Genomic DNA, 27155 nt, shown 5'->3' with positions numbered 1-27155 from the left:
AAAAAAATACATGATATAGCAACCTCGAATCTCGTCCTGTGTTTTCCATTTTCCCGCCAATTAGCCAAAAACCGTAAAAAATTAGACAAATTAGTTTCGTTGTTTTCCGCACCAACAACAAGTCAAACTTTTCCTCTGTTTTCACGTCCAGCAACGTTTTGCTTACAATTTTATCATTGTTTTATCATTGTTATTTTTTCGTTTTTCTGGGGAGCGTAGCATCATATTTTGATGAGCAAATGCCAGTCGTCGCCAGCAAAAGTTCAAAAATGTTTAGCTTTTTGTTTAGCTCGGCTTTTTGTGAATTTCCGTTGGGCTGTCCCTCCGAGTTGAGAGTTCCTAACAAGCTCATTAGAAGTTCTTGGTGTTTGTGTGGGTCAGTTTGGGAACTTTTCGATTAGAAATTGTTTTGTCAGCTCTCGTCATAAATGGAGGTTCGAAAAGGTTGGGGCAAGTGCTCCGCAAAGTTTGCGGGTCAAAAAAGGGAACTAGTTAGAGCCTGAGCAAAAATCAAATTAGTTAAATATTCCGAATGGAAAAAGTAATTACACTTCAGTTTTCGATTATAATTTTGATAAATAAAACAGCATTATATTTCACCCAGTGCATTGAAACTAACTTTCAAACTTTTCCCAACCTTCTCTTCCGCAGTACGGTGAACTCTCGCTAACCACGAATCCTGCCTTCAGCCTGTACAACACGCCCCAGCGCGCTCCTGCCGTACAGCGACCCGTTTACACCGCCCCGCCGCCCCTTCTGTCCACGAGGACGCCCCCGAACATCTACACCCGCATCCCGGGTCGCGGGGGCGGTGGAGGCGGAGCAACGGTCACGGCGGCCGGAGCCGGCTATCACCTGCCGGCGTACGAGACCCGCACCTCGCCCACCTCCCCGTACGGATCCACCACCACCTGCACGATGCCCCTGCTGGGCGGCCAGTCCAATGGCTCGCTGCAGAGCGGCGGCGTGGGCGGCGTGGGAGGCCTGGTGGGCGGTGGGGCGTGCAACACGCTGCCCCACCCGGGCAGCCTGCATGTGGGCGGCATTTCGGCGGCCCTGACCAGCTCGGTGACCAGCGGAAACATTACCATCGGAGCGGCCCAGTCGCTGCTGACGTCGCCGCGCTCCCAGACGGCCACGTACAGCACCACCTTGGGTGGGGTGCAGTCGCCACTCCTGATGGGCGGCGGCGGGAACTACGAGACGGTGAGCTCCTGAGAGTTAGCCAAAGAGGACATCAAGTGTCAGATCGTGTGCATTGGGGGGAGCAGCACGTGCACCACCAGCACCCTGGGCGCCGAGCGCACCACCATCGTCTAAGGATGATCGCGGAGGTAACTGAATCCCAAAATCTGTATTATAGTAGTTAAGCTGCATTGAAAACTCGACAAGACTTCCACACAAAAGGAGCAGCGGAGCAGATGGAAATTAGGTTTAAGGAATCATAATTGTAGATGTAGCCTTTACGTACGTTTACTGGATTTAGCACTGCTTTCGAACCCGACTAACGTGTAAAGTGTGAGTGGAAGCCACAAGGAGAAGCATTTATTCGGTTTACTACTGTACTGTACAACTCAATTCTGTCTTTGTGCGCAAACAAAACATAACATAATAATAACAACTAAAGAGTGGAATACTTCAGTGAACACAATGAGCTATGCTTGTGAAATTAACGAGAAACTAGTTTAGACTCCAAACTAAGAGATTTACTGAATCGCAACTAGTTAAGCTATAGATGTGTATATATGTAACTTAAATTAGGATCAGGTCAGCTAATACTTAAACTAGTTTACGACTTAGCCACTTAATGTAGCCTAAACTAAATTGAACTTAGTTAGTCACATTGCGAATCTACGAAAAGACTATCCCCCTGATCATATATATGATAAATAACAGAATTTAATGGCATATCTCTATATCGACATAATACATATAGCACAACTCAGCAGCAGCAGCAGCAGCCCACAAGGAATCTGAAATAGGCGCAAACTATATAGTTTAAAAAATAAAGGGTATATCGAAACGAAACGATACGATACGATACAATACGATGTGGTGTGGATTGAAATGGATTATATAGTACTTGTATATGGGCATCGAATCATATTTTGTTAAGTGTGGTATGAAATTTTATAAGCATCTGTTGTCGAGAACTTTATCAAATCTATATAGTACGAATATATAAATGATATGTATGTATCCATGATTAAGCTGCGCGCAAAGCAAGTAAAAACAAAAGTTCAATGTGTCTCCTCCGCCAACCACCTACCTGCCCAAAGAAAAGCCCTTTTCCAATTCAAAGTAGTCGCTCTAAGGTCAAACTGAAAGTTTTCCCATTTACTGATTCTTTCCACGATCACAATCACACCCCCCTCTCCCACCATGAGAAAAACCAACATCGAAAGTGCTTCTTCAATGACAAAATCAAATTGAATTGTGACTCGAATTATAAATTGGACAAACGAATACTTAAGAATGAAATTTAGTTTAATTTTAGCAGCTAAGAACTATCGACTCTACAAATATAAAGTTAGGCAATAATATATTTTCTTAATTAACCCTTGTTTTGTAAGCGAATTGAATATTTATTTTCCGAGTTCGGAGCGAGCATCATTCAGTTTCATTTAGTTCCCTTCGATGTAAAGCAAATGAACACTTAATATTGCAAATGATGAAAAACAAGTGAAAATAAGTGAGCAACAAATAAAGAACAAAATGTGTATTAAAACTGCAGCTTTTGTGCTTAATTCAAACGAGGGAATAAAAAAGTGGTAAGCCCCGAACAAACTTTCCATTCCCTACAGTGAACTCCATGGGTGCTCGGACAGCTCGTTTCCTCTGATTTATTTGGAAATATTTCTCATAATTTGCGGCAGTGGGGGCCTGAGAGTACAGACACCCGTAACAAGCCCATTTCACCACAGGACATGAGTCGTGTACGCATATTTGTCCTTTTGGCAGGACACGCAATACACTTTTGGAATTAATTAACGCTACCCCAGACGCAGCACCAAAACCACTCAACCACCCAAAAAGGCGCACTCAAACAAAGCAACCACATGTGTGAGTGGTGCCGGATGGATGGATGGACGAATGGGTGAGTGGGTGGTTGTAGGGATGGATGGATGGATGGCAGGACGGAGGGTTATGGGTGCTTGTTTGTTTGTCCACATCCTGCGGCGAAACTTGTCACAGACTAATTTCGTGTCTCAGCTCATAAATTGATATTAATGAGCCGCCACCGCCCCATCCACGAATCATTTTTCGCGTTTGCCTAACGAAAATTTAACTTTCGGTTGAACTCAGTTTGGTTTCATTCGTTTTGGTTGTTCGGTTCGTTAGATTCCCTGACAGTTACAAAGTGCCAGTCAAGTAGATGCGTAATTCGAGCAGGACACCAATGTCCTGCGGCTCCTTCGACAAGAGTTGACATTCAAATGAACATGTGTGCTGCTCTCGGATGGGGAGCACATTTCCACTCAGCTCCCCCGGGAGAAACTGACGTATTTCGTGTGGCAGCAAATTCAATGGAAAACAGGAAAACTCGGTCGAATATTACGAAAATGTAAATTCATTAACGGGGCATTGAAGTAAAAATCATATATGATGGAGCCAAGGCTGGTTTATTAAAGTAAGTTTAGATTTAATGGAACATAGGTAGGATAAATAAAAGATGAATCCCTATTCTGAGTTATCATCATCCGTATCAATGAATTCCTTAGACTTTGGCTTTTTCAAAGACTCGATATCCTTCTTTTCCTTGTCAGCATTTCGTTTGCCGGTCTTCTTTTTTGAGGACCCACTATTGGATTTATTCTTGGCCCGCCCGCCCCCATTCCCCTGCTTTTTATTGGCACGCCCCTTACCCGCAGACTTTTTGGGCATCTCAGACGCCAAAGGTGCGCTAATGATCTTTCTAGTGCGTTCCAGGACCTCCTTGCGTTGGATCTTCTGATTCTCCCGACGGACTCGCTCCTCCTCCTCACGCTGCAGCTCCTGCTGATGCTTGTGCTCCTCGTGGTCACGGATTCGCTCCCTTTGCACCTTAATGCGGTCCTCATCCGATGCCTGCGATTCGCGGGCTTGTATTGTTTTAGCAACCAGCTCGGTTATTAAATTTTGACAGTCTTCAGCATACATCGCAGATAGACGCACCGAGATTTTGGGATGATTTTGGTTTACATGCTGAAATAAACTGCAGGTAGGACATTTGTATTAGTACAGATTAAAAAGGATGAATTTGCTCTCAAGCTTACTTGAATGCCATCTTAAGCATGCCATCGAGGCCCATGAGATCATCCAATTGGGGCCGTGGAAGAGCCAATGCATCTTCTGCCTCTTTTTTAATCACCAGGCCCAGATTAAAGATCACATGTGGATCCTGGGGTACCAAGTGGCGCACCTTGAGCAGCCACATCTTGGCCATTCGGGTATCACCGTTGTTATACAAAGCTTTGGCCAAGTAGTGCATAACGTCCACACTGTTTTTGGGGAGATGGTTCTTCAGGCATCGCTCGTAGGTCTGAATGGCCAACCTGTATTGGCCACTTACGAGCGCTATGTGAGCCGAGTTTATTATGGCGGGAATACACTTATTCCCGCCCTCGATAATTTGCTGAAAGATGGCACCACCAGCTGAGAGCTTATAACAGCTGCTCAACACAGCGCCAATGCCATTGGCTGCCCACAGGTTCTTTGGATTGCAATCGAGGACCTGAAATGTGTTATATCGACTATTAGCCAACAGTACATCACTTTAATGTATCTTACCTTGGCGAAGCACTGAAGAGCCTTCTCTTTCTGTTTACGGGCAGCTCTAAAATTTCCTTCAGCCAACCAATTCTGCAATTTTTCGAGGCAAAAGTTGCCCATCGCCATGCTAGCATAGGTGTCCGTAAAGTTAGATGGTCTGACAAGGATCATGTTGTAGTTGAAGGTAGCAAACTTGTCCAGGCTGAGCCTTTTGAAGCAGTCGCCCATATAGGTTCTAACGTTTTGACGAGCCAAGACAATGAAATACATTAGCTGAAAACAATATACAAAATAAATTTGAGTTTGCGACCCACCTGGCTGTCATATTTAAGTTGTCCTCAACTAGGATATCCTTCAAATGCTCAATGGCTTGGGTGTGCTTATTCATCTGGATCGCCATTACCGCCAATCTCAAATAGCAGTCGTGGTAGCTCGGGTACTCTTTGGTTATGGCCATATAGTTATCCACAGCCTGGGTGAACATATGGAGTTCTTCCAGAACTAGCCCGCGATTGTATTGCAATGAGAGCAGATTAGTCGTCTTGTGTTCGCTATTCAATACTCTACATTTGGAAAGCGCTTCGTCAAGGGTATCGAGTGCCCTCTCTGGCATTTTGGCCATCAGCTGACTGTTGGCCAGGTTATTGAGCCACTCAATCGGTATCTGATGTCCCCGGCTCAAGTAAATGTCCATTGCCTTCTGGTAGGCATTGACGACTTGGGCCCAAAGACGCTTTTGCTCATATGCAAATGCCAGGTTCAACCAGCTATTGATGTTTTGGCGATAGGATGCGCTTTCCACCACGTTGACTAGCATCTCAATGGCCTCATCGATATTTTCTGTGCATTTTTCCTCAATGTATATTTTGGCCAAAAGGTCCATTACCACGGGCTCATCGGGTTCGAACATAAGGAACGATTCCAAACACCCCTTGGCTTTGCTGAGTTCTCCGTCATTCAGATACATTTGGGCCATTCCCACCAGGGGCAGGATATATCCTTCAGGCGCGGCTTTTGCTGCAAGCAAGTAGTATTTCTTGGCCGACTCGAATTGATCGGTTGCATGGTAACTCTTGGCTATCTGGAAGTAGTTCCGCGACTCGATATGTTTGTTGGCGGTGAAGTTAATGGCATTTCCCGCTAAACTCCATACCATTTTATGGTTCCCGTCCGTGTAGTACATGCCCGCGAGAATACTCAGCAATTCTGGATTCCTGTTGTCCTCAGTATAGGCTTCAGCCAGCAGCATTTTTCCCTCCTGATAGGACTGCTCATCGTTTTGGTCGAAGTTTATAAGGGCCAAGCCAAGGGTGGCGTTCAGACATTGACCGTGCTCCAAAGCTATTTTAAACGACACTCGAGCCTTTTCCCGTTCACCCATCTTCCAGAAGCAGTGCCCAATGCCGACCCAAACGTCCGCCATTCCTTTGGATTGGATCAGCAGGACGCTCTTGAAGTAGCCCAAGGCTCCAATATAATCCTGGCGGTTATAGGCCAAGCACGCACGTCCTATCAGAGCCAGAATATTTTTTGGCTGCTTCCGCAGAACGCTGATGAACAGAGCGTCGGCATCCTGGGCTCTGCTGGACGAGAGCATCCAGAGAAAGCCTTTGGTCACCTGAAGGTGAGGATCCTCCTGTTGGCGAAGGCTTTCCAACTGGTCAAAGCAGTTTATGGCCATGGCCTGAAAGGCCGGCCGAGATTTGACGACCCTAAAGGCATGGTTGGTAAGGTAGGTTGCCAAGAGGGAGTAGGCCGTGTACAGTTCTTGCTCGTAGGTGCTGTACGGGGCCATGCAGGTTGCAATGCCTTTCTCAAGGATCGCTTTGAAATCGGCACCTTTGCCAATTGCGTAGAATTGCATCTAATGAAATGCATACATGGGTAAATACATGTCCTTTTTAATAAGTCAAGAACTGAAGAACTCACAGCCTCCTCAATGTAAGCACTCAGCTGCTTCTCCATACTGCACAAGCAATTCATTTCACTTGAATGTAACACTTGGTCTGCAATTAATCACGAATCTTTATGCCGTCAGTCAATGACAATGACCTACGTGTCAAACCGAGAAATGGGTTGCTTTGATAAATATAGTTGTCGCATATTTCGATAAAAGTGTTAGGTAGGATTGTCACCAGTGTTTCAGTGCCTATTTAACTTTACATTAATATACTAACATTATTTATATATAAGTTATTTATTAATAAGGCAAAAAGAAGGTATAAATAAAGTTAGTACTATCTCTAAAACCCTTTCTGCCGTGGTATCAACGCTTTATTAATAGTCTATGCAATGTCAATGCCAGGGCTACAATTGAAAATCACTTCGATGACGTAAATTACAATGATTGCCATCCACTTACGCTTTCAATTTGAGCGTGATTATTTCATGATTCCGCTGCGATTCGAGTTCGACGCGATTATCGAAGCTTTTCCCCCCATTTTTTGCTTGTCACCAAAACTGACCCAAAACGCGCGGGCTAACAATCAAGCTCTCATTACTATCAGCCAGTCAGTGAGTCAGCCAGTCAGCTTGCCAGATTGTCAGTCCCACCTCCTTCTGTTTGGGCCAATTGTTGTCGTAGTGTAAAAATAAACAAACATTCCGTCGAACAATGCCAATCCATTCGATATGGTTCACCCGGATTAGCTACCAAGTTCACATCCGCGTCTTGTGGGCAACTTGTTCTTAAGATCTGGGTCTCTTTTTGGTATAAAAACCTCGATTCCAGTGGAGAACAGCATCAGTCAACGCACCTTCAGTCTTTGAGATCGTTCGTCGCACGCAATCCCAAAACCCAACAAATCAACATGAAAGTAAGTGGAGTTTGTTTAGGGTATGTGAGGGATATCCTTCACTTGGACTCCTTGCACACCCTTTGATCCTGGATGGCCCTACTAATCCATACTATCTTCTGCAGTTCCTCGTCTGCTTGGCTCTCTTCATCGCCGCCGCCCAGGCTCATGTTGTGGCACCCGCTGTGGCCACCTACTCCGCTGCTCCGGCCCTGACCTACGCAGCCGCCGCTCCTGTGACCACCTACTCGGCCGCCATTCCGCGCGCCTACTCCGCCTACGCCGCCCCCTCCGTCTACGCCGCTCCCTCCGTCTATGCCGCTCCATCCGTCTATGCCGGCCCCTCCGTCTACTCCTCCTCCTATGTGGCCGCGCCCTCCGTGTACTCCGCCTACGCCGCCCCCGCCGTCGTCTCCACTCTGCTCAAGAAGTAAGCTGCTCCGATCGATCCAATGATATGCCGCCCACTTTGTCAATGATTATGAACCATAAAATAAAAAAACTTTGAATTAAAGAAGCAAACATTCTGAATGACTCATATATCAAGTGTATGTAGGGTAATATATTAGGTAATGGCACAAGCTTCACTCAGCATTCACCAATTAAACACAGATGTCCTTTGAGCTAGTGCCTCTGCTCGGCACTGGCACACCTGAAAGCCCCAAAGTGTTTAAGGTTAATTCGTTGGCATACATATTTTATTTAAACTTGGTGGCTGGCCCAGTTAGCAGCCTGGCATGTGGTTCATGTTATGGCATCCGCCCGCCCGTTAATGTTATGCAAATGAATTACGAGTCGACTCGACTAGGATTGTGCCATGTTCAGGCACGTGGCTAAAACACACACACACACACACGGGAGCACACGTATAATCCCTACAGGGGCGGTCCATAAACAGGGCCACCAGCAGGACCTTGGTGGCCCAAGGAGTCCTGGAGCTGAGCACTCGTATAAGCGCCGCAGCTAATTTATTGATTGCTCCGTAATGCACTTATGCGCTGGAGGAATCCTTCTTTTTGGCAGGCGAGACAGTTTCGGGCGCCCCGTTTTCGATACACTTCCGGCAGACGATTATGCAGAACAACAAAAGTTTTCCCCGCTACATTTCCGGGGAAAAAGTTTAGCTCTAGCCTAAATCACTTAGAGCCCAGTCGGAAAACAAGTGTTGGCATGTCGAAAAATCAGAAGCCTCTCTCTTGCCCCGTTTTGTGGGTGGGTGGGAAAAGTTTCGAAAGTTTTTGGCACGAGAGCAACAAGCAGCAGTCAAAAGTTGCGAAATCTAGATACCAATTCATCTGCGGACTGTGTAACGAAGTCCTTGACTTCCAGCTGAAAGTTGTAAATAATTAATCAACAATTTACAACGTTTGGCCCGGTAAATATTTAATTAACCATTTGCCAATGACATTTTGAAAAATGTACAAACACAGCATCTACCCCTGTGTGAGTGCTATCTCTCAGCGATTGACTTGGCAAATAAATTATTTAGCAGTCAACAGACAAATTAGGATTTGTTTTGTCTGTCGAGGGGAAACGGAAGGGTTTTCTGCATAAGTAATCTATGGCAAGTATTGTCGGCAATTAAGTGACCAGGGTAAACGCTTATTTGTACTACTGTTATGGAAAACAAACAAATAAACAAACAAACAAATTGCCTGGAATCACACGCACATAAAAGACGACGAATTTAATCCAGGATCTTTTGTGCATTGGCACTTCAGACGTCAGGCCCTTGATTGTCTCTGTGTTTTCCTTTTTTTCGCATTTTATTTTAGACAAGGACGTGACAATCCTGGCACAAGTCGCCATTGTCAATGGCATTTCCAGCGCAGGGAACAAAGGGAAACCAGAAGCGCTTTCCCCGGCCAGATTCTCCCATTTCCCTGCCACTTGAGACGCAGCCAAATGCCCCCGGACGTGTTTGATATGCACTCCATCCTGACATGGGCTTAATTACAATGGGAAGGACAACAATACAACAATATTTCGAGCCCACCAAACAACTTCCCTGCTGCTGCGGAAGGGGGAAATGAATACCGGATTAAATCCACTTTCCAAAAGCGGCTTTCTCCCTCTCGTTCGATTCGATTTAATCTGACGCGTTCTCTAAGATCCCGCTGAAAGCGGTAATAGAAGTGGAGGAGGATGCAACTCCACTGCATCTTCACTTCAAAGTTGGAACGGAAATGAAAAAAAAATGGGATCGTACGTTGCTTTCTAGGCATTATTACCACCATAACTAAATAGTACAGAATACATCATTTTTGTGATTCTGTAGAGTAAGTTAGAAAATATTCCTCTAAATTCTTGTAAATTTCAAACTGATAACTCTTGCATATTGTTGGCCCAGCTTTAAATATGTATGTATTGCATTATAAATATGCTGTTTCTACTTCAACTCCGCAGTCCTTCTGCTCAAATGAGCCTGAATTTCGTGATGAAGTCCCTGTGATGAAAACTCCTGCCTTTCCGCCCAGCTTTGCGTTTAAATTAATAAAACATTTAGCCAGCTTGAGCACACGCACACTTTCCTGTGCAAACAAACTAAAATTAACTAAAAATGTTGAGAGTGGCTGAAAGCTGCAGCAGAAACATTAAGCAAACAGCCCAAAAGTATGCTTCAACTTTGGGCATTACATAAATTCCACACCCACACACCCACACCCACACCCACGCACACAAGACCCACTACAAGTAAAGGCAACAAAAGCACATTAAGGCTTAGATAGCAAGGGCAAGGGGCGGGGAAGTCCGGAAAAGAAGCTAACAAACAACCATAACATTTATCACGAACACTTAAGTAGACGCAAAAGGGGGAAAACTCAGGAAAACCGGGGAAAGTCAGGCCAAACTGACGCGCTGGTGGGCGGTTTGTTAAATCAATTTGATAAACTGTCAATAATGAGAAATAATTTAATGCGCAGCCTCCCAGTCAACCGCATGGAGCAGAGCTCGGAAAACAGATTTCCCCCGACCGCCCATCGTCGTCATAAGCAATTATGATGAACTTGAGCTGGATTTTCCCTCCCTCTCAACGGATTTTCCCCCCTTTGCTCCGCTTACTGTGTTCGCTATTAGCACTTGCTGAAGCAAAGACAAATTTTTGGTTACTTGGACAAGCGAAAGCCGAGATTTATCAAAGATATCACCGAGATGGACCAGTCAACAATAACGCAAAGTGTCAACAGAAGACAACAAAGCGGGGAAGGGGATCGGAAAACTGGAAGGGAGGGGACTGCAGATAGCAGAAGAGCAGATGAAAATGCCAAGGAAAAGCAGACGGGCTAACAATGGCAAGAAAAAAAAAACACCGGGGAAAAAGTGTGCCTAACAATTGCCCAATACATAAAGCTTTTTTTGCATATTGTGGTATTGTTATTTTAAGCCCAAAATACGGGTTGGAAACTAATAGAACATCTCTCAAAACCTCTTATTAAAAACATGTTTTCTTATATGCAGAAGAATTGTTTTTTCTCAGTGCTCTCCGATTTTTGGTGCGGAGAATGGGCCTTGGAGGGCAATACAGCAGGGGGCTAAGGAATCCTCCGACGACACTGGCAATGTCTGTGCGTGCGTGGCCCGAATCCTTTTGTGCGGGCTGTTGGAAACGACCTTCATAAAACAAACACGCCGATAATGAGTGAACAGTCGTAGGTTTCCCTGGGAGGAGAGAACCACATTTGGTGCCAGGCCACGGCACCCCGGATTGGAGCTAGCACTTCGACCGTGACTACGGCTCCCAATTCAACGGATTCGCCGGCTTCCTTTGTGAGTGCAACTAACTGGGCGATAATCGGCATTTGATTTGGTGCCGGCGAAAACTTTTCTTAAGAGTCTACCTCTATCCTACGTCCGGGTTTCCCCCACATTTTCCGCATTTTCTCTCCCATTTGCGACAGCTGATTGTGGAGCCAACTCTAGCTCGGCTTTGGCCTGAGTTATGTGATAAAGGCTCTGCAGAGGCCTCCGGCAAATCGATTTCGGTCTGGCGAAATTTTAAGGCCGAGAATTCAGGAAGAGGCAGCCTTTGCCTTTGAACGGTAATGATGTGTGCCCCCGTAAATGGGTTACGGATAATTGTTGCGGTTTTCGTTTTCGGTTTGTAGTCAAAGGTTTAAATGAGCACGACTTACCGAAAAAGGACTCCTGAACTTTGGACAGTTAGGGCTGAATGACTCGTCTTTATGCAATTTCACTTCACTCAAACAAGTTTTCACACTGACAGTCGTGATGGGTATTGACTAGCCTACTTTGTGAAACACTCATCGGGAAATTTGATTTAAAGAGTTGCAAAGTATCTTCTACCTTTGCCCTTTGCGCCTTTGCTCAGCTTTAATCTAATAATGTTTCAGCATTTTCGAGATTCCTTTTAGACATTACCTTTGTTGAACTCTTTTCTCTGTGCCCGAGCAGCATTAAGCCAGTTAAGGAGCGGAAGTCATGTTGGCTCCGGCCTGCCACGCCCGCCACGCCCGTCTGCCGGAACGCCCACCGCTTTCCACCCACCTGCTAAATTTGCATAAAAGATGCTTTTCACTTTTCCAGCCAAAGAAATGAAAACTCGGGCTGCAAATATCTCAGGACGGCTGGCTCCGCTTTTTGTTGCCTGGTTCGGTTGCCTGGCAGCCGAGGGAAATAAAATATTTTTTGGCAAAGGAGAGCTAAGCGGCCAGAAGCGCAGAGGGAGACACGCGAATGGAGAAGGGAAATAGCAACACATGGAATTTTCCGTTTTTGTAGGGTTTCATTTTTTGTTTCTCTGTTGTCGTGTGGAATTAACTTAGCGGAAACGGAAATGGAAAATGGAAATGAAAGCTGCTGCACAGAGGCATATGGCCAGTGTCAAGGACCAAGAATGATGGCCGACAGCTGTTGTGTTGTCCTGTTGTTCTGTCCCTCCATCCTTCGTTCTTTGATATGAGTTTCCTTGCATTTCCCGGCTAATCTTCCACTGATAGCAGCGTGCTCTGCTGCGCCTCGGATGCCTCTTGGTTTCTTGGCCTCGAATGGGGCCTCAAGATTTGCCAGTAATTGCAGCAGTAAATGAGGAGCGCTGGCCGGGAGAATGGGTTTTCATTTGGGAATACAGCGCATTTTTATTGTATCTCTCACTTAAGCAGCTGAGCATCAGCCAAGTCAAGGTGGCCACCACCATCATCAGATTGTTATGAGCTTGTTCTTCCTGGGACACTAAACGGGAATCACTTATCACTTATGCAGCTCGGTTTTTAGAGTTTATGTCCGTACCTCCTGGCGCTGTAAAGTTCTCACTGCCGGTCATTGTCTATAAAAACTTTACTGTTCCGTTGAATAGTTATTCCAGCACTGGCTCCCATTCACTTTATTTCACTGTTCCACCAGCTCAACTGGGTGCTCCGAAACAGCTGTTTTGCTATCTATAGCCAGGCATTTATGTGGCTTTATCGCTAAGTGAATTGGTCATAGAAACCCAGACAGCAACTCGGTCAGCTTCGCCTGTCATGAATATGCAATTCCATTCAAGTAAGCCCAGTTGATTCCCTGCAAGTGATTAGTTCTTGGAATATTGATGACAGAAAATTCTTCAATTTAAGGCGTACACATTTTTGCATATACGCGTTATGTGTGCGGACTTGCAACCCACAGCTCGATTTCACTTTCAATTGCATGTGGCGATATAATTTCATTGAGACATCTATTTATAGTGGCTCTTACCTCACTCACCTGGCCACGCCCACTTCGATGCCGCCCCTCGGTTCGGCAATTGTTACTGTTATTGGAGGCGTTGCTGTTTATCATTTGCCGCATTGCATGACTTCAGCTAGTATATCAATATCTGGGAAGCACCTTACTCCGATATCCGAACCTCGAGCCCCATTCCAAATACTTGGCTGCCATCGACACGTCGAACTAAAGAAAAGCGGCAGAGCGACTAATAAAAGCCAACTTGCATTTATGGCCAAAACAAACAAATATTATTGACAAAATTATTGCCGGCGCCCAAACAAAATGGAAAGCGTATAAAATGCTGTTTGCTGGGTTGCACACTTCGTGACTTTTTTAAGGGTTGCAAGGCGACAGGCTTTGGGACAAATCAACTGCAGTCCTTGCCTTGAATTCCCATGCAATCGATTTTGGCCAAAAAATGCCACTTGCCGTATGAAATCCGCATCTGTGCAATCCCCAATATGTTTTTTGGCCATCCGTTGACATGACAGCAATATCCGCCGGATGCGACATTTGGTTTCCTGTTGCGGTGTATATCTATGTATATATAAATAGGTGTCCTAAGGGAGGATATAACTACGCCAATTTGAAGTACGTACTCAAGAATAGGTATATGCAGGCAATGTAGATGAAAGATAATCGTTTCTATAAGCAGTCCGACTAAAACCCTATTTACCACACATTATATTCAAAAGTGTAGTAAGTCGTCCAGTACGTTATTACGCATTAGAGGAAATGTGTGTCACTCCTTTCAGCGGGAAAGTGAAGAGCGCTGAGAACATGATGTCAAAGGCTCATTTCACTTATTATTAGCAATTTGGTAATTGTAATTCAGGAATCTGTTCCCTTGGGAATTCGTCCTCTTCAGCTTGCCAACAAGCTCTTGGGGCAAAATAAAACGAAGCATTTCACGATGCAGAAGTCATGTCAAAGGAGGGCAGAAGTGGGTTTCCATACGATGTAAGGAAAGCCACATAAATGTTTTCTTTCTCCAGCTCCTTCGCATTTCCCGCTCCTTCAGCGTCCTTTTCCTTTTCCTTTCAATGAATGATGAATGCTGGATATCTCTCAGTCTTCGTTCCTGCGTTTTCTTTGAGTGTGTGTGTGTGTGTGCGAGTCGTAATGAAATTAAATATTTAAGCTCGCAATGCCTGAATGGGCAGGGGGAATGGAAATGCGTGGAAAAGTGGAAAAGCGGAAAAGCACTGCAAAAAGGACACAAAGCACACACATAACTTTGTGCCTTATGTTTCACAACATGCTGTGGTTTTGGCCCAACTGAATTGCATGGCTGGGGATTAGGATTTGGATTAGGGATGCGCAGCACTTCAGACTCTCCAAATGCAACTGCAACATTTGCAGCTGCCACCGCCGGATTAAGCCAACTACTGCGGCATTACGAAACGGTGCCAACGTCATCATAATCAACTTTATCCTGAACTTTTCCTTTTTTCTCTACGTTTCCAAGTCCTTCGGAACGTGCTGACACCTCGCAAAAGTTGCCAACCTTCCTCCGCCGATTATTTGCTGTCAAATCAGAATTTATTTTGGCAATGCATTCGATTTGGCAATTTTCACTAGACCATGCCAAGGTGTTCTGGTCTAAAGCACGTCTGGGAAACAGTCGAAACGGGAAAAAAGTTACTCTATCGCAACTTAAAAGTGTTTTATTGGAGCTATATAAGTTTTTTAGAGCTCAGCTTAAAAATAAAAAGTATGAGTGTTTAGAGATCTATCGCTTCGGAATACTTCCTTTCTTTATCCCTTAGAAATCTTAACTGATTTGTATTACCCATACACAGTTTAAATGAAAAATGATTCAATTCAAGCCAGTTGGAATCTTGCCCAAAATAAACATTCGCAAATGGAATGCTAATCCAATGAAGCTTAAATTCTGTGAAATTACACGATGCCCCGTGCTACATAAATAGCCAACGCATTCAAGCGGCAATGCAACAATTTTTAATTACCATTTAGGCGCTCCAACGAGCATTACAGAAAGGCGAAAAAAATAAAAATAGATAGGAGAAATTGCTGGCAGCATTTTGGTCTCGACTTTTTCCGCATTTCTTCCTTTTGCCAGGCGTTTAACAGAAATGAAAAAGCAAAAAATCGAAATCGAAAAGAGGCAAATACGGCGAAACAGGACGACGAGGAACAACAAACGCCAGGGAAATTAAGTCAATGTCCTGCGGGGTCAGTTGCGTTTTGGATAAATGTAATTAACCTTCAGGATCGCGAGCATTGAGTTGGGTAGCCCAACTTAAACAACGCAGACAGCTGCAGAAAATGGATAACAGATGCGAAAAGCCAGATTATTTGGTGTAAATGATGGGTTAATGTAGCTGCAGCATATTCGTGTTGGGCAAGATTTACTCGCTGCTCGGAGACATTCATCACTTTAAATAGACCACGAACCACATCATTAGGACAGTCGCCTTGCAAATTAATTACAATCGAAGCGAAAGGTGAAAAACCCGGGGGAAAGTCTGGATGGAGGAAAATCGGGTGGGTGGCACGGCACACATCGAGCATCAATGGTGGGCAAACCGAGTGCCAAGAAACCCCGAAATTCGCAGGCAAAGTTCCCTGCGCTTCTGGCCAACAATGGAGCCCTGCTGTAATTACCTTCTCACACACAAACAGTGGAACACGGATAAAGACTTTCGCATACACACATAATTAACTCGATAATGAGGACAAAACCCGTAGCCACACGTACAGTCAAAGCCAGAAAACCCAAACCCCTCACCAATCCAAACCCAATCCCCAATCCCGCCCAAGTTGTCGCAAATGTATGTAATGGCGTGTCACAGTTGTTGTTCCTGCGGTTGGACAGGGGGCAACAGGGGGTTAACGGGAGGCGCACAGGAGGGTTAAGCATGGGGGGAACCCCCATACCAACTATAAGGTTTTGTTTGCCACGATAATGACTTCCGCTTCGACAGAGCCGGGGATGACAGAACCGGAATTTGTAATTGCTCCTAAGCGTTCGCATTCTCGATCTCAATTTCCAGCGCCTGCCTTTGATTTTGCCAGCCCAAAGGAAAAACTACCCCTTTTTCCCCATTTTTCGCACAAATCCAGGAATGTGCCTGTGTGTTTCTCGCTTCAAATTTATACGCATTTGACCCGAATGTCGTTGTGCCCAAGGAAAAGCAGCCCGAATGCGAAAAAAGGTGTGAAAAACTATGCAGGAAAATTGCAGCACATAAGATTGGATACTTGGTTGGGGAAACTACAAAGTGTTTGCTATGCTAATTCCTGGGGCTGGGAAATTATATTTAGTAGTTGCAGCAATTGTCGAAAACGGGGGAAATTGGCAAATTAGAACGTTTCTGATTCATTTGAATGTGAACGAACAACAGGTGCATAACTGCATTGGTCTGAAGTTAAAATTCTCGAAGTAGCTTAAAGATTGTATTTTGGCTAAACTTCGACACAAGTCTCACCCATTTAATTTCACTTAGTTTCTTTCCACTCGAAATCATAAATAATAAGCACCATCCGTTGGGAAAGCGAGGAATATTTCATGATTAAGGCCAATTGAATTACACATTTGCATAGCCCAGTTAATTCCTCTGGAGATGGCCAAGATACAGAATGGCGTGGAAACCCCTAACGTTTATCGCAGTTTACATTCCAATTGCCATTTGCCAGTGGTGGCCAAAAAGGGGTGGCATACACCACCCATTTGATTGCGGTAAAATGCTAATTAACGGAGCAATGCTCCAGTTTGGGGAAAACTTTAACCCACTGACAAATGACTAGCAGTCTGGTCTGCGGCAAGGGGTCGGGGGTCAGGGGATAAGGCGGGATAAAGCCGCCGCTTCTTTAAAGTTTTCAGCCAACTCTTTAACGTGGCCTAAATATTAATGGGCGCATTACGTATACGCCACCGGTGGCCGCGATCCAAAGCTGGCCCGCCCAGGGAATCGCCGGTCTTAAATTCATATCAAAATATATATATTAAGTATTCTCTTGCAGTGGATTCGGGGCTGCTTTGCTTTAATATTTATAGCAAAGTCCCTGGAGGACGAAATGGTTTTGTGCGCTTTCTCTCTATTTGTGAAATTTAAGCACGGAAAAGGTTCGCATATTAAATGCCACTCGGTCGGAGCAGCGAGTTATCAGTCCGTCCGCCTTTGGGGAACTGGTTGTACGGCTCTGGCTCCATGGCTCTAAAGTTGTTGGTTCCACTGGGGGATTCGGTTTTGTTTGGTAATTTGTGGAGTGCAGTTCTGCGTGGGAGTAACCTAAATGGGGGGGGCGATTTCAATTGGCTGCGGATGGATTTGGTAAATGGATGGGGGGCAGATAAGCTCATTCTCTTCGATAAATGCGGCATCCTGCTAACACAGTTAGCTGTGCTCAGAAGGGCTCCATGTCCTCGCTGGTCAGTTAAAATAGGTATTATCATAAAGAAGTTCAATATTGTACATGCAGCACTTTTAAAATATTCATAAAGCAAAACATTACTCTCGATTATAAAATCTCCTTGAAAATCTTGAAAATACGTTTTAGGTACTAAGTTTAACCACTCCATTCCATACGTTGCGCTGTTTATTTTATAGTTCGTTCAAATTGCCATTGCCAAAGTCCTTCGGTGCAAATTAATTACATCCTTTACCAGCTCTCTCCGTCCTTGTCGCCCCTTCCTTTGTATGTGTGCGTATATGTGTGTGTGTGTGTCAGCACTCGATAAAGGCATTGATCACACAACCATCTATATAGCTCATCCGCCCCGTAAGCCCGCCCGCTTTTGCATTTGGCTCGATTGCAATTACGTCGCGTGGAAAGGGGCGGGGGTGGAAAAGCCGGCGAGGGGGGTGGCTTGCATATTTCATAGTAGCTACGCATAAGTGACACTTGTCAAAACACATTTTCCACACCTCCCACCCGCTTTTCCTTTTGGCCAGAGGCAAAAAAGCATATTTCAAGTGCGGCACTTCATGTGCGTCAAACAGAATGTCGGAGCGGAGCAGCATGTGCATGTGCGAGGGAGAAAGGAGAGCAGTGCACACACACACACAAACGTACACACACACACAAAGCGAACCGAACAGTGAACAGAACTGAAAAAGTGCTCAAGTCGAAAGCCCTCGAGTTGTTTTGCAACATTTGAACACGTCAAGTTTTTTAAGGTCAACATGTCGCTGGCAGGCAGGCCAGACATTAGACATCAGACATGGCTAACACGCCGCGGGTGCTGGCGGGGTGGGGGAAAGGGGGCGGAAAAGGGTTAAGCCAAAGGTGGCGAACGGGAAATATCGGTTGGTCCAACGTGCGGGATGTCATTTGCATCGCCAGCGATTGTCAAAGGACCAGACCTTTTTTTCATTTCCATCTCGGAGTCCTTTGGCGCAAAGTTTCGAAATATGTTTAAGTAAAGTGATCCCAAATCACCCACTGAAGATTAATATTATTGCGTGCGTGAGGTCAGAAGTAGATTCCATTTTATTGAACATTTATTTGATGTAGTAATGTTTAGATGTAATGTGTTTTATTTTTCATAGGTATCAAGCAAGAATTGCCAAGATGCTAAATACTTACCCCATGATACTAACTGTTGGAGAGCCAGCCATTTTTGCTGGTTTTGGCCAAGCAAGAAAAGCGCTCCAAATCCCACATAAGAACTGCTTCCTTCATTGATATCCCCAAAGTCCACCTACACTTTTCGGTCCACGAAGAAGCCGTAGCCAAATGCCCCCCATGCTCCTCCGACCCAACGTTTATTGTTACTTAGCTTTGGGCCAGATCCAAGGCAGGTCCCCCAGCTCTTCGGATGGCTTGTTTACCCTTTGGATGTTCACGGCTTTATATGCGAAGACGTATGTGAAAACACATACGGGTGCGGTGCGGTGCGGTGTGGTGCTGTGTGTGAGTTTCGGTCTTGCTGGAAAACACTTTTTCACAAAATTTTCTCAAAAAGAATGTTATACAAACCGCTTTGTTGGCAACAATTTGGGTTAAAACTTAAGTGTTTTGCTTCGAGTTGAAGCCCAGCCACTCCCCGCTGCCACAGCAGCCCCTTAAATTCTTTGGCATTGCAGTGCTTTTGGCCCGGCTTAAAATGGAACCCACAAGAAAAGGCGAGCGAGAAGGGCAACTAGGAAAAACCAACAAAGTCGAGGGAAACGTGGAAATGTTCTTGTGCTTTTCCCTTTCATGCATTCCAAGCCAAGGAGGAGCAGAAAATAGGGACGCCCGCCACAAGGAGGAGGTAAATTGTCCTTTTAACTTCTTTCGCAGCTGCTGCTGCTCCATATAAATTTCGTTAAAATTCAGCACTGCACTTTCGCTTTTCCCCCAAAACCGCTCCAGCTGACAATGAGCAGAAAGTATCTCGACGAGCTCCTGAAGAGGCTTCCTCATTAGGCCAACTGAAAACAATTACCAGTCATTACCCAAATGAAAAGTGCCGGGCTGCAGTTGGGATTGCTGACGTTGAGCGATCTACCGATTCGATTCGAGTTTAATAATTTGAATATATAAATGTGTTTCCCATAAATAAAAAAGGAGCAATTTGTGGAGCTTAAGCTGTTCTGTGAAACTAGAGCCAATGCGTTGCATTGGGCTAATTTGATTGAAAGTTTTCGGATCAAGTTTGTGTGGGGAGTCTTACATTTGCCGCACATTTGAGGCCACATCAAAGGAAAAGTTGATGCAAATATATGCCCGGACTGAAACCAAAACCAAGACCAAAACCCACACCCAGACCAAACCAACTCGAAGCCCGACCAATCCATTCAAATGTAAGCAAAGTGGAGGAGGGAGACTGCCGGAGTCGCAGATGAATTTGTTTGTTCACATTTTGGGGCTGCATTATTGGATATCTCAGCTCGAACTTAACTAATTTTAAAGTTTTCCAAATGAGAGATCTCTGTGTGTGCGGCAAGTTCTGCTAAAGTTTCCCCAGCTCGTGGAATTAGTTGCAATTTTCAGCATCTGGGGGAAATTTTACATTTACTCGGGCACAGAAATCGGGCGTTTTGCGGAGCGAGCAGGAAATTGTCTACAGCTGCTTGTGGTTCACTTTCATCATCGTCATCCTTAAAGTTTGGCAGGAATTCAGCGAGATCACGAGTCGGTAAACAATTTGCTAGACATTTGGAATAGAATTTGAAGTAATTGTTATTTGCCAAATATTTACAAGATTGTGGGCAAAGTTCAACATACGTCACTCAGGCTAACCTTTGTGATGACGGGTTAAAAATATTTGAAATTGATAAGCAAGATTAATATAAGATTAATACCCTAAGAATGTATTAGCAAGCTTTTCAGCCATAACATCATTCGAAATGAGTTACCACCAGCCACAGTTTACCATCCCCAGGGCTTTAGACCATAAAGTGAGTGCAATAAAACTAGCGACCAATATAAGGGGAACATTACAAAGGAGCTTACCAAGTTTCTTTGACACACAAGAGCTGGTACCTCTTTAACTCACACGTAACCTCCACTTTTTGCTTTATGGCCGGGAAAAGTTTGGCACCGTTTCTTTCGCACTTCGTGCGGCTTCTTTCGGATCTGTTACATATGCTGCCGGGAATATTGCCAGTTAACCAAGTTAACAAATCCACCCCAAAGGTTCAGTTCCTTTTGTTGGCCACCGCTCGCTTGCCGCATGTTGTTGATTACACTTTGGACGGTCATAAATTTGTATCAGCGAGCTGTGGAAACTCATACAGCAAGTTGGGGGGAAGCTGCACAAAAAGAAAAGTCCGCAGGGGGGCGGGGGAAAAGTTTTTATTTTACCTCGGCGAGCTCAAGTGAAACTTGAGTGCAGTGGGGACTGGGGGACTGGTTGACTGGGAAATGAAAGGAACTCAATTCACGCTTGAATTTTCATTAACTGCTTGTTTATCGAATCGAAATCTAAGCCATTCGGGGGTCTCCCAAGCGCAATTGAAAAGATACAGAGTGGTAGAAAATAAATTCGTATGCTAGGGTTATTAGTGGGAAAATATCTAGTCGGAATCAGCCAGCTCGACCTCCTTATATGCATTCTGGTTCTCTTCCTTCAATAATTTATGAGTGTTGTAATTGTGCGTTACATCCCGTGTTCGATTCACCATTGCCAGCAGTTTCAGTAATGCGCTTTCTGAATTTTGCGTGTACTGGTCCATTTCCTTATCCGTTTTTAGTTGCCGGAAATTGTTAGCGTAGTCCTCTAGATACTCTACCAAAAGTGCGTGCTGCTCGGCCACCTCTTGGATGTCCACGGTCCTTGAGGGACCCAGAATGTTGAGGGTGTGGTTATAGTTCATGTCATAACTCATGTTGTTGTAGGAGCTTGCCTCCTCCGAGGATATGGTGGTTATATGCTGATTCTCCTCATCCTCCGGCTCCTCATCGCCCTCCTCGTCTGCCATCATTTCTGGCTCGGATTCGTCTTCGAGATCGGCAGATTTCTCCCCAACCCCATCCACTGACGAGGACTGCAAGAGATCGTCTTCCTTGGCAATGAGCTCCTTAACCCTGTCTGCGTAACGTAGAGTGTTGAGCGTATTCTCCACACAGCTCATGGATGGCGATATCATGGCAATCATGCAGGTCTTGTTCTTCTTGCCGCCGACAAAGGAGTCGCGCAGCACCTGGGTCAACTTTGAGCCTCGGAAGGGAAGGTGACTCGACTGCCGGCTGAGGGCTCGAATGCACTCCTTGAGGGCCAGCAGGGATTTATTGATATCGGCTCCCTCGATGCGAGTTTGGCGATCGGCGGATTGCGTATCCGCCCCGCGTTCATTGCCTGCCAAGTCCACAAAGGAGCACTTGCCGTATGGGCCCCAGGAATCGGGCATGTGGAGTGCTATTTGAAAGACGGCGTGGGAACGCGATGACTTGGCGTTCGCCGAGGTCTGGCCGGAAGTGCGCTCCTTGCTGCCGTGCTCAATCAGCCTCAGGACATCCTCCACTTTGGTTACCGGCATCTCCGTTAGGCCCACCACCACGACCTGCTGCCTGGCATCCTCTAATACGCGCAGCATGGGTTTGTTGGGTAGCAAGAGATCGAACACCTTCGTGCCATAGATTTCAAAGAAGCTGCACGTAATTTTGGCTCCTATTTTCTGGTACTCCGGGCGCGATACCTCCTCGAAGACATCCCGGGCTGCCATGGCGTAGATCCCGGTTCCGCAGTCCTGAACCTTTCCGAAGAATTCTCCGCCCATGGTGTGCGTTTTTCCGCTGCCAGTTTGTCCGTAAGCGAAACAAGTGGCATTGCCGCCCTCGAACATGGTTTTGATCAACGGACGAGCAGTGTGATTGTAGACCAGCGCATTGGAGCACTCCTCGTCGAACGTGTAGTCGAAACGGAATTTGTGGTGCTCCAGGAACTTGGTGAGATCCACCTTGAGGCGTAACTCGTGGACTATCAGGCTGTCGGCACTGGGAACTGTGATGATGTCCAGGTTCTTGGAGTTCTCCTCCTTGCGACTCATGGGTCGTTTTCGCACACACACCGAAATTTGCTGAACAGTAGCTCCATTGGGATCCAGGCATCGAAGTGGAGAAAAGATCAAGGAGGAGCGGTATTGGCGCAGCATCGACGACACCTCCCAGTTAGGATTCCCCGGATTATTGCGACGCAGCGCATCCTTCTCCTGGAGCTGCTCCGCCTGGCGAGCCCTTCGCTTCTCCCTCTGCTCCTTCATGCGATTGACCTCCCTCACGACACTGGAACAGCGTTGGTTGCTGTTGTTGCCACCCTGTGACTTGCGACCTTGGGTGGGGCTGGCATCCCGCTCCGTCCTACAGGCGGGTACACGAGGAGTGTGCGCTATACCCTGCTCACGATTTCGCGCTCCCACCGCAGCAGGATCCGTCTTTCTAGTGGCAATTTTACTGCGACCGTCCGGTACTCTCATGCGCTCTGCATACGGATTTCCAGTGTGGGTATTAGGTCCTCCGGGCGGACTCGAGCCCCTCGGCTTCGGCAGCAAGGAGTTCGATGGCTTCGATATCGGCGGTTGATTCTCCGCGAAGATATGATGGTTGATGCCAATCAGCGTGCTCAATGGCACTTCCTTACCCTTGACCACCGTGCCCTCGGTCCACTCGCCCGTGATGGAATCCCGTTCCAGGTTCTTGGCAGTGCAGACCACCTGATGGACACGTCCATCACTCCTTTGGAAGAGGAGCTGCTCGCCAATTTTGATGCGATCCATATCTGGTGGTAAAGGATTACGCAGCTCGCGATGTATAATAGATCAGTTTTTTTTTTTTTTTTTTTGATTTTCAGATTATATATATTTTTCTTGACTTCCAGTCCACAAATGAATGATGACCAGATGTTGCCTCTGTAATTTATAGTCGAGTGTGAGTTTGAGGGGCTACTGACAATCGTTCGAAATCTAGGAACGAACCCTTAACGCCCAGCCTACTCTTCGCTTTTTAATACAAATATTATATCGGCTTTTCTACTACCGGCTGTAGTTCTACCAAAATCTACAAAACTACACCGACTGAGGTGGGCTACTCGATTTTCTGGTTGACTCAAGGATCTGGGGTACTCAAAGTTAAAGAGCCTTCTTAAAGTAGAACTACATACATACATATATTGGTGGCTCTTGAACCTTTTCCTTCCGCTCTCAGAACAATTTTATGGTTAACATATTTGGGGTGTTGGCTCGTAAATTCCTTGGGTTAGCAGCTTCTTTTGATATATGGCTCTTGGCTCGTTACGGGTTAGTACTTTTCAAATTAGATTTCGGCTCCCTACCTTTTTCCCCTTGTGTGTGTCATAAAGCGAAGGCAGGACCTTTTCGTATTTACACAAGCGTGCACATTCCACAAATAAATAGCTCTCGTTCTGTTGTCTAGACATGTGATTGGAGCACAATTAAAATACATCTGCTCCGGGGCAAACCCTTCGAGGGATCAAAGTACGTGCTGCCCCCAGTCGGTCAGGTGTAAAAACTAATTTACGGCAATGCCAGTCCAGCAGCCCCAAAAACCGCAATCGAAACCCCAAGGTGAATGCTTGTTGAGCAGGGGGACATTCTGCCAACTGCGACTGTGACTGTGACTGTAACTGGGACTATGACTAGCATCCTTTTCTGGTCTAGTTTTGCTATCAGCTACTGGGTCAGCACGGGCTATATGGACCATAAATCTCATGGCTGCTGCAATCAGGGCCTGCAATCGCAATCTGCATCAGAAATCAGCGAGCAGTGCCAACTTGTCAGGGCCGCATAGATAGCGACCAAACTGGAAACTGGAAATGGCGTCAAGGGCGCCATAAATGAGAATTTCCGATTCATTTCCGACCGTTTGTTTGCGATTGTGAATGTGAATGGCAGTGTGTGTGTGTGTGCCTGTGCGGTTCATTTGTGGCCCATAATGAGCTGGCAAAATGTCGTGGCTCTGTATCGATTTTCGTTTAAAGTGCCGGCCAGGACCACCTAATGGCTTTCGGTGTCCCGAATTTATGGCAACTTGACCTCGGCCATTTGTCAGCATTAGAACACAATTGGATAGCGTGGCCGCTGCAGTCAAGGGCATCATAAATGGTCAACTGCCAATATGGGTCCTTCCTCACTGAACTTAAGCGAGCTTAAGCCCGCCCACAGGCATCGATACAATTCAATTAAATACCGCCTTGGAAAATTCAAGCCAGTCTGCAGAATATTTATGCGAACTCGAGGTGGAGGAATAGACACATAAATCTGTTTTCCCCCGACGCGATAAGCGGCAAACATGTTGATGCAAAGGCGAAATAAAATATGTCGCCTAAATGGAGACCAGGATGCAAAGCCCGAAGATTTATGCGGATATAATCGCTGGAGGCCATAAATTATGGCCAGCAGCTAGACGGAAATCTACGAGTCATCGATTTTCCACCGAGATGTCAGTCACAGCAAACACTTTGTTCTACTTAAAAATATGTTAACACACTGTACACAAAGTTAACACTAAACATATACACTTAAATTAGGAAGAAGTAGCGCGGTTAATTTGGCAGGATGTTCTCAGGACTTATACCCATGATGCAGCAGACTCGGAGGGCCACGGTTCCACTAGGTGGGGATAGCCGGTAATCATATTTATTAATATATATATGCAAGTTTTAAGTCATCCGTACTGTTGTTACAGCAGTGGCAACACCGAGTCCCAAATTGGATCCAGTAAATCTTCTAATTGCAGATTGAACTTGATTTCGCGGTAAGTCTACCACCTACTTTTCACTTTTAGGCACATTTGCAAAGAGTTGGATACCAATTTCAGAACCGAAATGCTTCTTCTGGACTACAAGCAATACAAGGCAGCCCGAACTGTCCAACAGAACTGGCGGAAATTCTATTATCGAAAGTATTTCAAGGATCTAAGAAAGGCGGCCATCACGATTCAGCGCTGGTGGCGCGGATTCTCGGTCCGGAAAAACCACTTCAGGAATGTGGAGAACCTGCTGCAGAAGCGGGTTCAGGATCACCACCATCGGGCGGCCACCAAGATCCAGGCCCTATTCCGAGGATGGAAGAGCCGGCGCACCATTCACGATCACAGCAAATTGCTCAGGAAGCAGGTGTGCGCCGCCGAGGATCTGCTCAACTGCGTGGCCTTCAAGCTGCACCACCTGCTCCGTACGTTCGCGATTCCAGGTGTATATTCGCTCAAGAACTCAAAGTGAGTATGCCAATATAAATGGTTACTATTCTACTGAAATATCGCCACCAACAGCTGTATGTCGCGAGTAGAGAAGCTGCTGGCCAGCTTGCACTTTCGGTTTCACAATGGAAGGGTTAAGTCGCAACCGGCTAAAGATCTGGCCGATCGGGGAAAGGATACGGAAACTTTCAAGAGGAGTAACAAGTTCAGCAAAGTCCCATTCGAAGGAGCCCGCTATTGGAGCCAATGCAAGCCAAAGTGCGAGGCCGCCCTGAAAATGTCCAAGAATATTGAAAGGCGCATGTACAGGATCATCGAGATTTACGATGCTTCACAGAGAGAAGCCCATGCGGCGTTGGTCGAAAAGAATAGGGCGTACAGTAAGTTAGCTTCTAAATCTAATAATATATATAGTTATGGAATATATTCAAAATCATTTCACAGGAAAGCACAAGGGGCTCATGCAGAACATCAAGAAAACGACTGAGAAGAGCAAACGCGACTTCTGCGGCGATGTCATCGCCAGTATGAGACGCTGGAAGATCCTGGTGGACAACGACTTGACTGTGGACAAGAACATATTCAAAAACCCGCAAAATCTGGAGAGGTTCGTTGCCGAAATATCGCAATACGCAAATGAGTTCGAGAACTGCACCTGCTATTGCCGCATTCCCGTATTCACCGAAATCTATTGCGGCTAAAATGGCATTAAAGCCAGTATTAGTAAACCAGTAGTATCGTACTAAGTAGTGAAAATAAATACAATTTTATGACTAAAGATTTTATTAGTTTTGCTGTGAACCCATTGACTGATCTTCTGCAACAATTACAAGTATACAGATTATATGTTTTGCCTTTCAGTTGAAAATCGCATTAAATATATCGACTGTGGAGAAATTAGTATATTAGATGCATTCTAAGTTCGTTTATCTTCTCACCAAATACGTTGCCGAAAAATCGCAGAAGTTCGGTGATAAACGAGGGTCTTCGATAATCGGTCCAATTATCCGTCATCTGATCTGTTTTGGAATTTATCGAGTAATCATTTAAGTGTTAAGCCTTGTTGGCTTCGGGCTATTTCTCACCTAAATGCTCGCAATCTAGCCGCTTGTTCAGGTTGAAGCTGTCATCGCCTCCGAGGGGAGGGGCTACAGTCTCATCGACGTCATTGATACTCGGATCCGCCATGGTGAAGTAGAAATTTATATGAAAACTCACAATTTTGATTTAAATTTTATGTTTACGGCTGATTTGATTTGGAGTTGGGGAATGGGTAAGGAGTTCTAAGCGGTA

The 27155-nt window shown here is 45.6% G+C and overlaps 7 protein-coding genes across 8 annotated transcripts in view; 3 read left to right on the top strand and 4 right to left on the bottom strand.

Moving 5' to 3' along the window:
* Positions 1 to 2733, top strand: part of LOC6735830 — a 40955-nt gene extending 38222 nt beyond the window's left edge. Inside the window, exon 14 of the mRNA XM_039292902.1 lies at positions 652 to 2733. Coding sequence (XP_039148836.1) covers positions 652 to 1218 — 567 coding nt within the window. The 3' untranslated portion in view covers positions 1219 to 2733. The remainder of the gene's footprint in view (positions 1 to 651) is intronic.
* Positions 2734 to 3604: 871 nt separating this feature from the next.
* On the bottom strand, positions 3605 to 11799 carry LOC6735829 (RNA polymerase-associated protein CTR9 homolog). Its single transcript, XM_016168800.3, has 6 exons — positions 11681 to 11799; positions 6682 to 6804; positions 5067 to 6616; positions 4771 to 4987; positions 4257 to 4714; positions 3605 to 4195 (listed from the first exon to the last, which is right to left on the bottom strand). Exons 2-6 carry the CDS (start codon positions 6733 to 6735, stop codon positions 3682 to 3684), a joined length of 2793 nt encoding a protein of 930 aa, XP_016029204.1. The 5' UTR covers positions 6736 to 6804; positions 11681 to 11799; the 3' UTR covers positions 3605 to 3681.
* On the top strand, positions 7415 to 8087 carry LOC6735828 (cuticle protein 16.5). The gene is made up of 2 exons (XM_002082702.4): positions 7415 to 7568; positions 7673 to 8087. Exons 1-2 carry the CDS (start codon positions 7563 to 7565, stop codon positions 7979 to 7981), a joined length of 315 nt encoding a protein of 104 aa, XP_002082738.1. The 5' UTR covers positions 7415 to 7562; the 3' UTR covers positions 7982 to 8087.
* A 636-nt stretch (positions 11800 to 12435) lies between the features above and the next one.
* On the bottom strand, positions 12436 to 12929 carry LOC27209074. The gene is made up of 3 exons (XM_016184585.3): positions 12795 to 12929; positions 12660 to 12737; positions 12436 to 12600 (listed from the first exon to the last, which is right to left on the bottom strand). The coding sequence occupies exons 1-3, from the start codon at positions 12826 to 12828 to the stop codon at positions 12488 to 12490; spliced, it is 225 nt and encodes a 74-aa protein (XP_016029203.1). The 5' UTR covers positions 12829 to 12929; the 3' UTR covers positions 12436 to 12487.
* An 8164-nt stretch (positions 12930 to 21093) lies between these two features.
* On the bottom strand, positions 21094 to 23593 carry LOC6735827 (kinesin-like protein Klp59C). The gene has a single exon (XM_002082701.4). It carries the CDS (start codon positions 23420 to 23422, stop codon positions 21224 to 21226), a length of 2199 nt encoding a protein of 732 aa, XP_002082737.1. The 5' UTR covers positions 23423 to 23593; the 3' UTR covers positions 21094 to 21223.
* A 1507-nt stretch (positions 23594 to 25100) lies between these two features.
* LOC6735826 lies at positions 25101 to 26640 on the top strand. 2 transcript variants are annotated; one of them, XM_016181332.3, is made up of 5 exons: positions 25101 to 25290; positions 25353 to 25418; positions 25482 to 25880; positions 25935 to 26242; positions 26307 to 26640. In XM_016181332.3, exons 1-5 carry the CDS (start codon positions 25220 to 25222, stop codon positions 26561 to 26563), a joined length of 1101 nt encoding a protein of 366 aa, XP_016029202.1. In that variant the 5' UTR covers positions 25101 to 25219; the 3' UTR covers positions 26564 to 26640. The 2 variants fall into 2 exon arrangements, with proteins under 2 accessions (XP_016029202.1, XP_002082736.1); XM_002082700.4 differs by having other exon boundaries at positions 25103 to 25290; positions 25350 to 25418.
* LOC6735825 lies at positions 26623 to 27155 on the bottom strand. The gene is made up of 3 exons (XM_002082699.4): positions 26948 to 27155; positions 26801 to 26881; positions 26623 to 26748 (listed from the first exon to the last, which is right to left on the bottom strand). The coding sequence occupies exons 1-3, from the start codon at positions 27048 to 27050 to the stop codon at positions 26720 to 26722; spliced, it is 213 nt and encodes a 70-aa protein (XP_002082735.1). The 5' UTR covers positions 27051 to 27155; the 3' UTR covers positions 26623 to 26719.

This window comes from Drosophila simulans, chromosome 2R (assembly GCF_016746395.2).
Source record: "Drosophila simulans strain w501 chromosome 2R, Prin_Dsim_3.1, whole genome shotgun sequence".
NCBI classification, from domain to species: Eukaryota; Metazoa; Arthropoda; class Insecta; order Diptera; family Drosophilidae; genus Drosophila; species Drosophila simulans.
The sequence above is the reverse complement of the archived record's forward strand: the minus strand, read 5'-3'. Positions and strand labels throughout refer to the sequence as shown.

Coding starts and splice junctions, on each gene's coding strand:
- LOC6735829 (XM_016168800.3), bottom strand. CDS start 6,735: ATGAATTGCTTGTGCAGTATGGAGAAGCAGCTGAGTGCTTACATTGAG. Junction 4,988..5,066: donor AACTTAAATATGACAGCCAG/GTGGGTCGCAAA, acceptor TCAAAACGTTAG/AACCTATATGGGCGACTGCT. Junction 4,196..4,256: donor ATGCTTAAGATGGCATTCAA/GTAAGCTTGAGA, acceptor TCCTACCTGCAG/TTTATTTCAGCATGTAAACC.
- LOC27209074 (XM_016184585.3), bottom strand. CDS start 12,828: ATGACCGGCAGTGAGAACTTTACAGCGCCAGGAG. Junction 12,738..12,794: donor GAACTTTACAGCGCCAGGAG/GTACGGACATAA, acceptor ATTCCCGTTTAG/TGTCCCAGGAAGAACAAGCT. Junction 12,601..12,659: donor GCTGATGCTCAGCTGCTTAA/GTGAGAGATACA, acceptor TCTCCCGGCCAG/CGCTCCTCATTTACTGCTGC.
- LOC6735827 (XM_002082701.4), bottom strand. CDS start 23,422: ATGGATCGCATCAAAATTGGCGAGCAGCTCCTCTTCCAAAGGAGTGAT.
- LOC6735826 (XM_002082700.4), top strand. CDS start 25,220: ATGTTCTCAGGACTTATACCCATGATGCAGCAGACTCGGAGGGCCACG. Junction 25,419..25,481: donor AGATTGAACTTGATTTCGCG/GTAAGTCTACCA, acceptor TACCAATTTCAG/AACCGAAATGCTTCTTCTGG. Junction 25,881..25,934: donor TATTCGCTCAAGAACTCAAA/GTGAGTATGCCA, acceptor CGCCACCAACAG/CTGTATGTCGCGAGTAGAGA.
- LOC6735825 (XM_002082699.4), bottom strand. CDS start 27,050: ATGGCGGATCCGAGTATCAATGACGTCGATGAGACTGTAGCCCCTCCC. Junction 26,882..26,947: donor GCTAGATTGCGAGCATTTAG/GTGAGAAATAGC, acceptor ATTCCAAAACAG/ATCAGATGACGGATAATTGG. Junction 26,749..26,800: donor ATTTTTCGGCAACGTATTTG/GTGAGAAGATAA, acceptor ATTTCTCCACAG/TCGATATATTTAATGCGATT.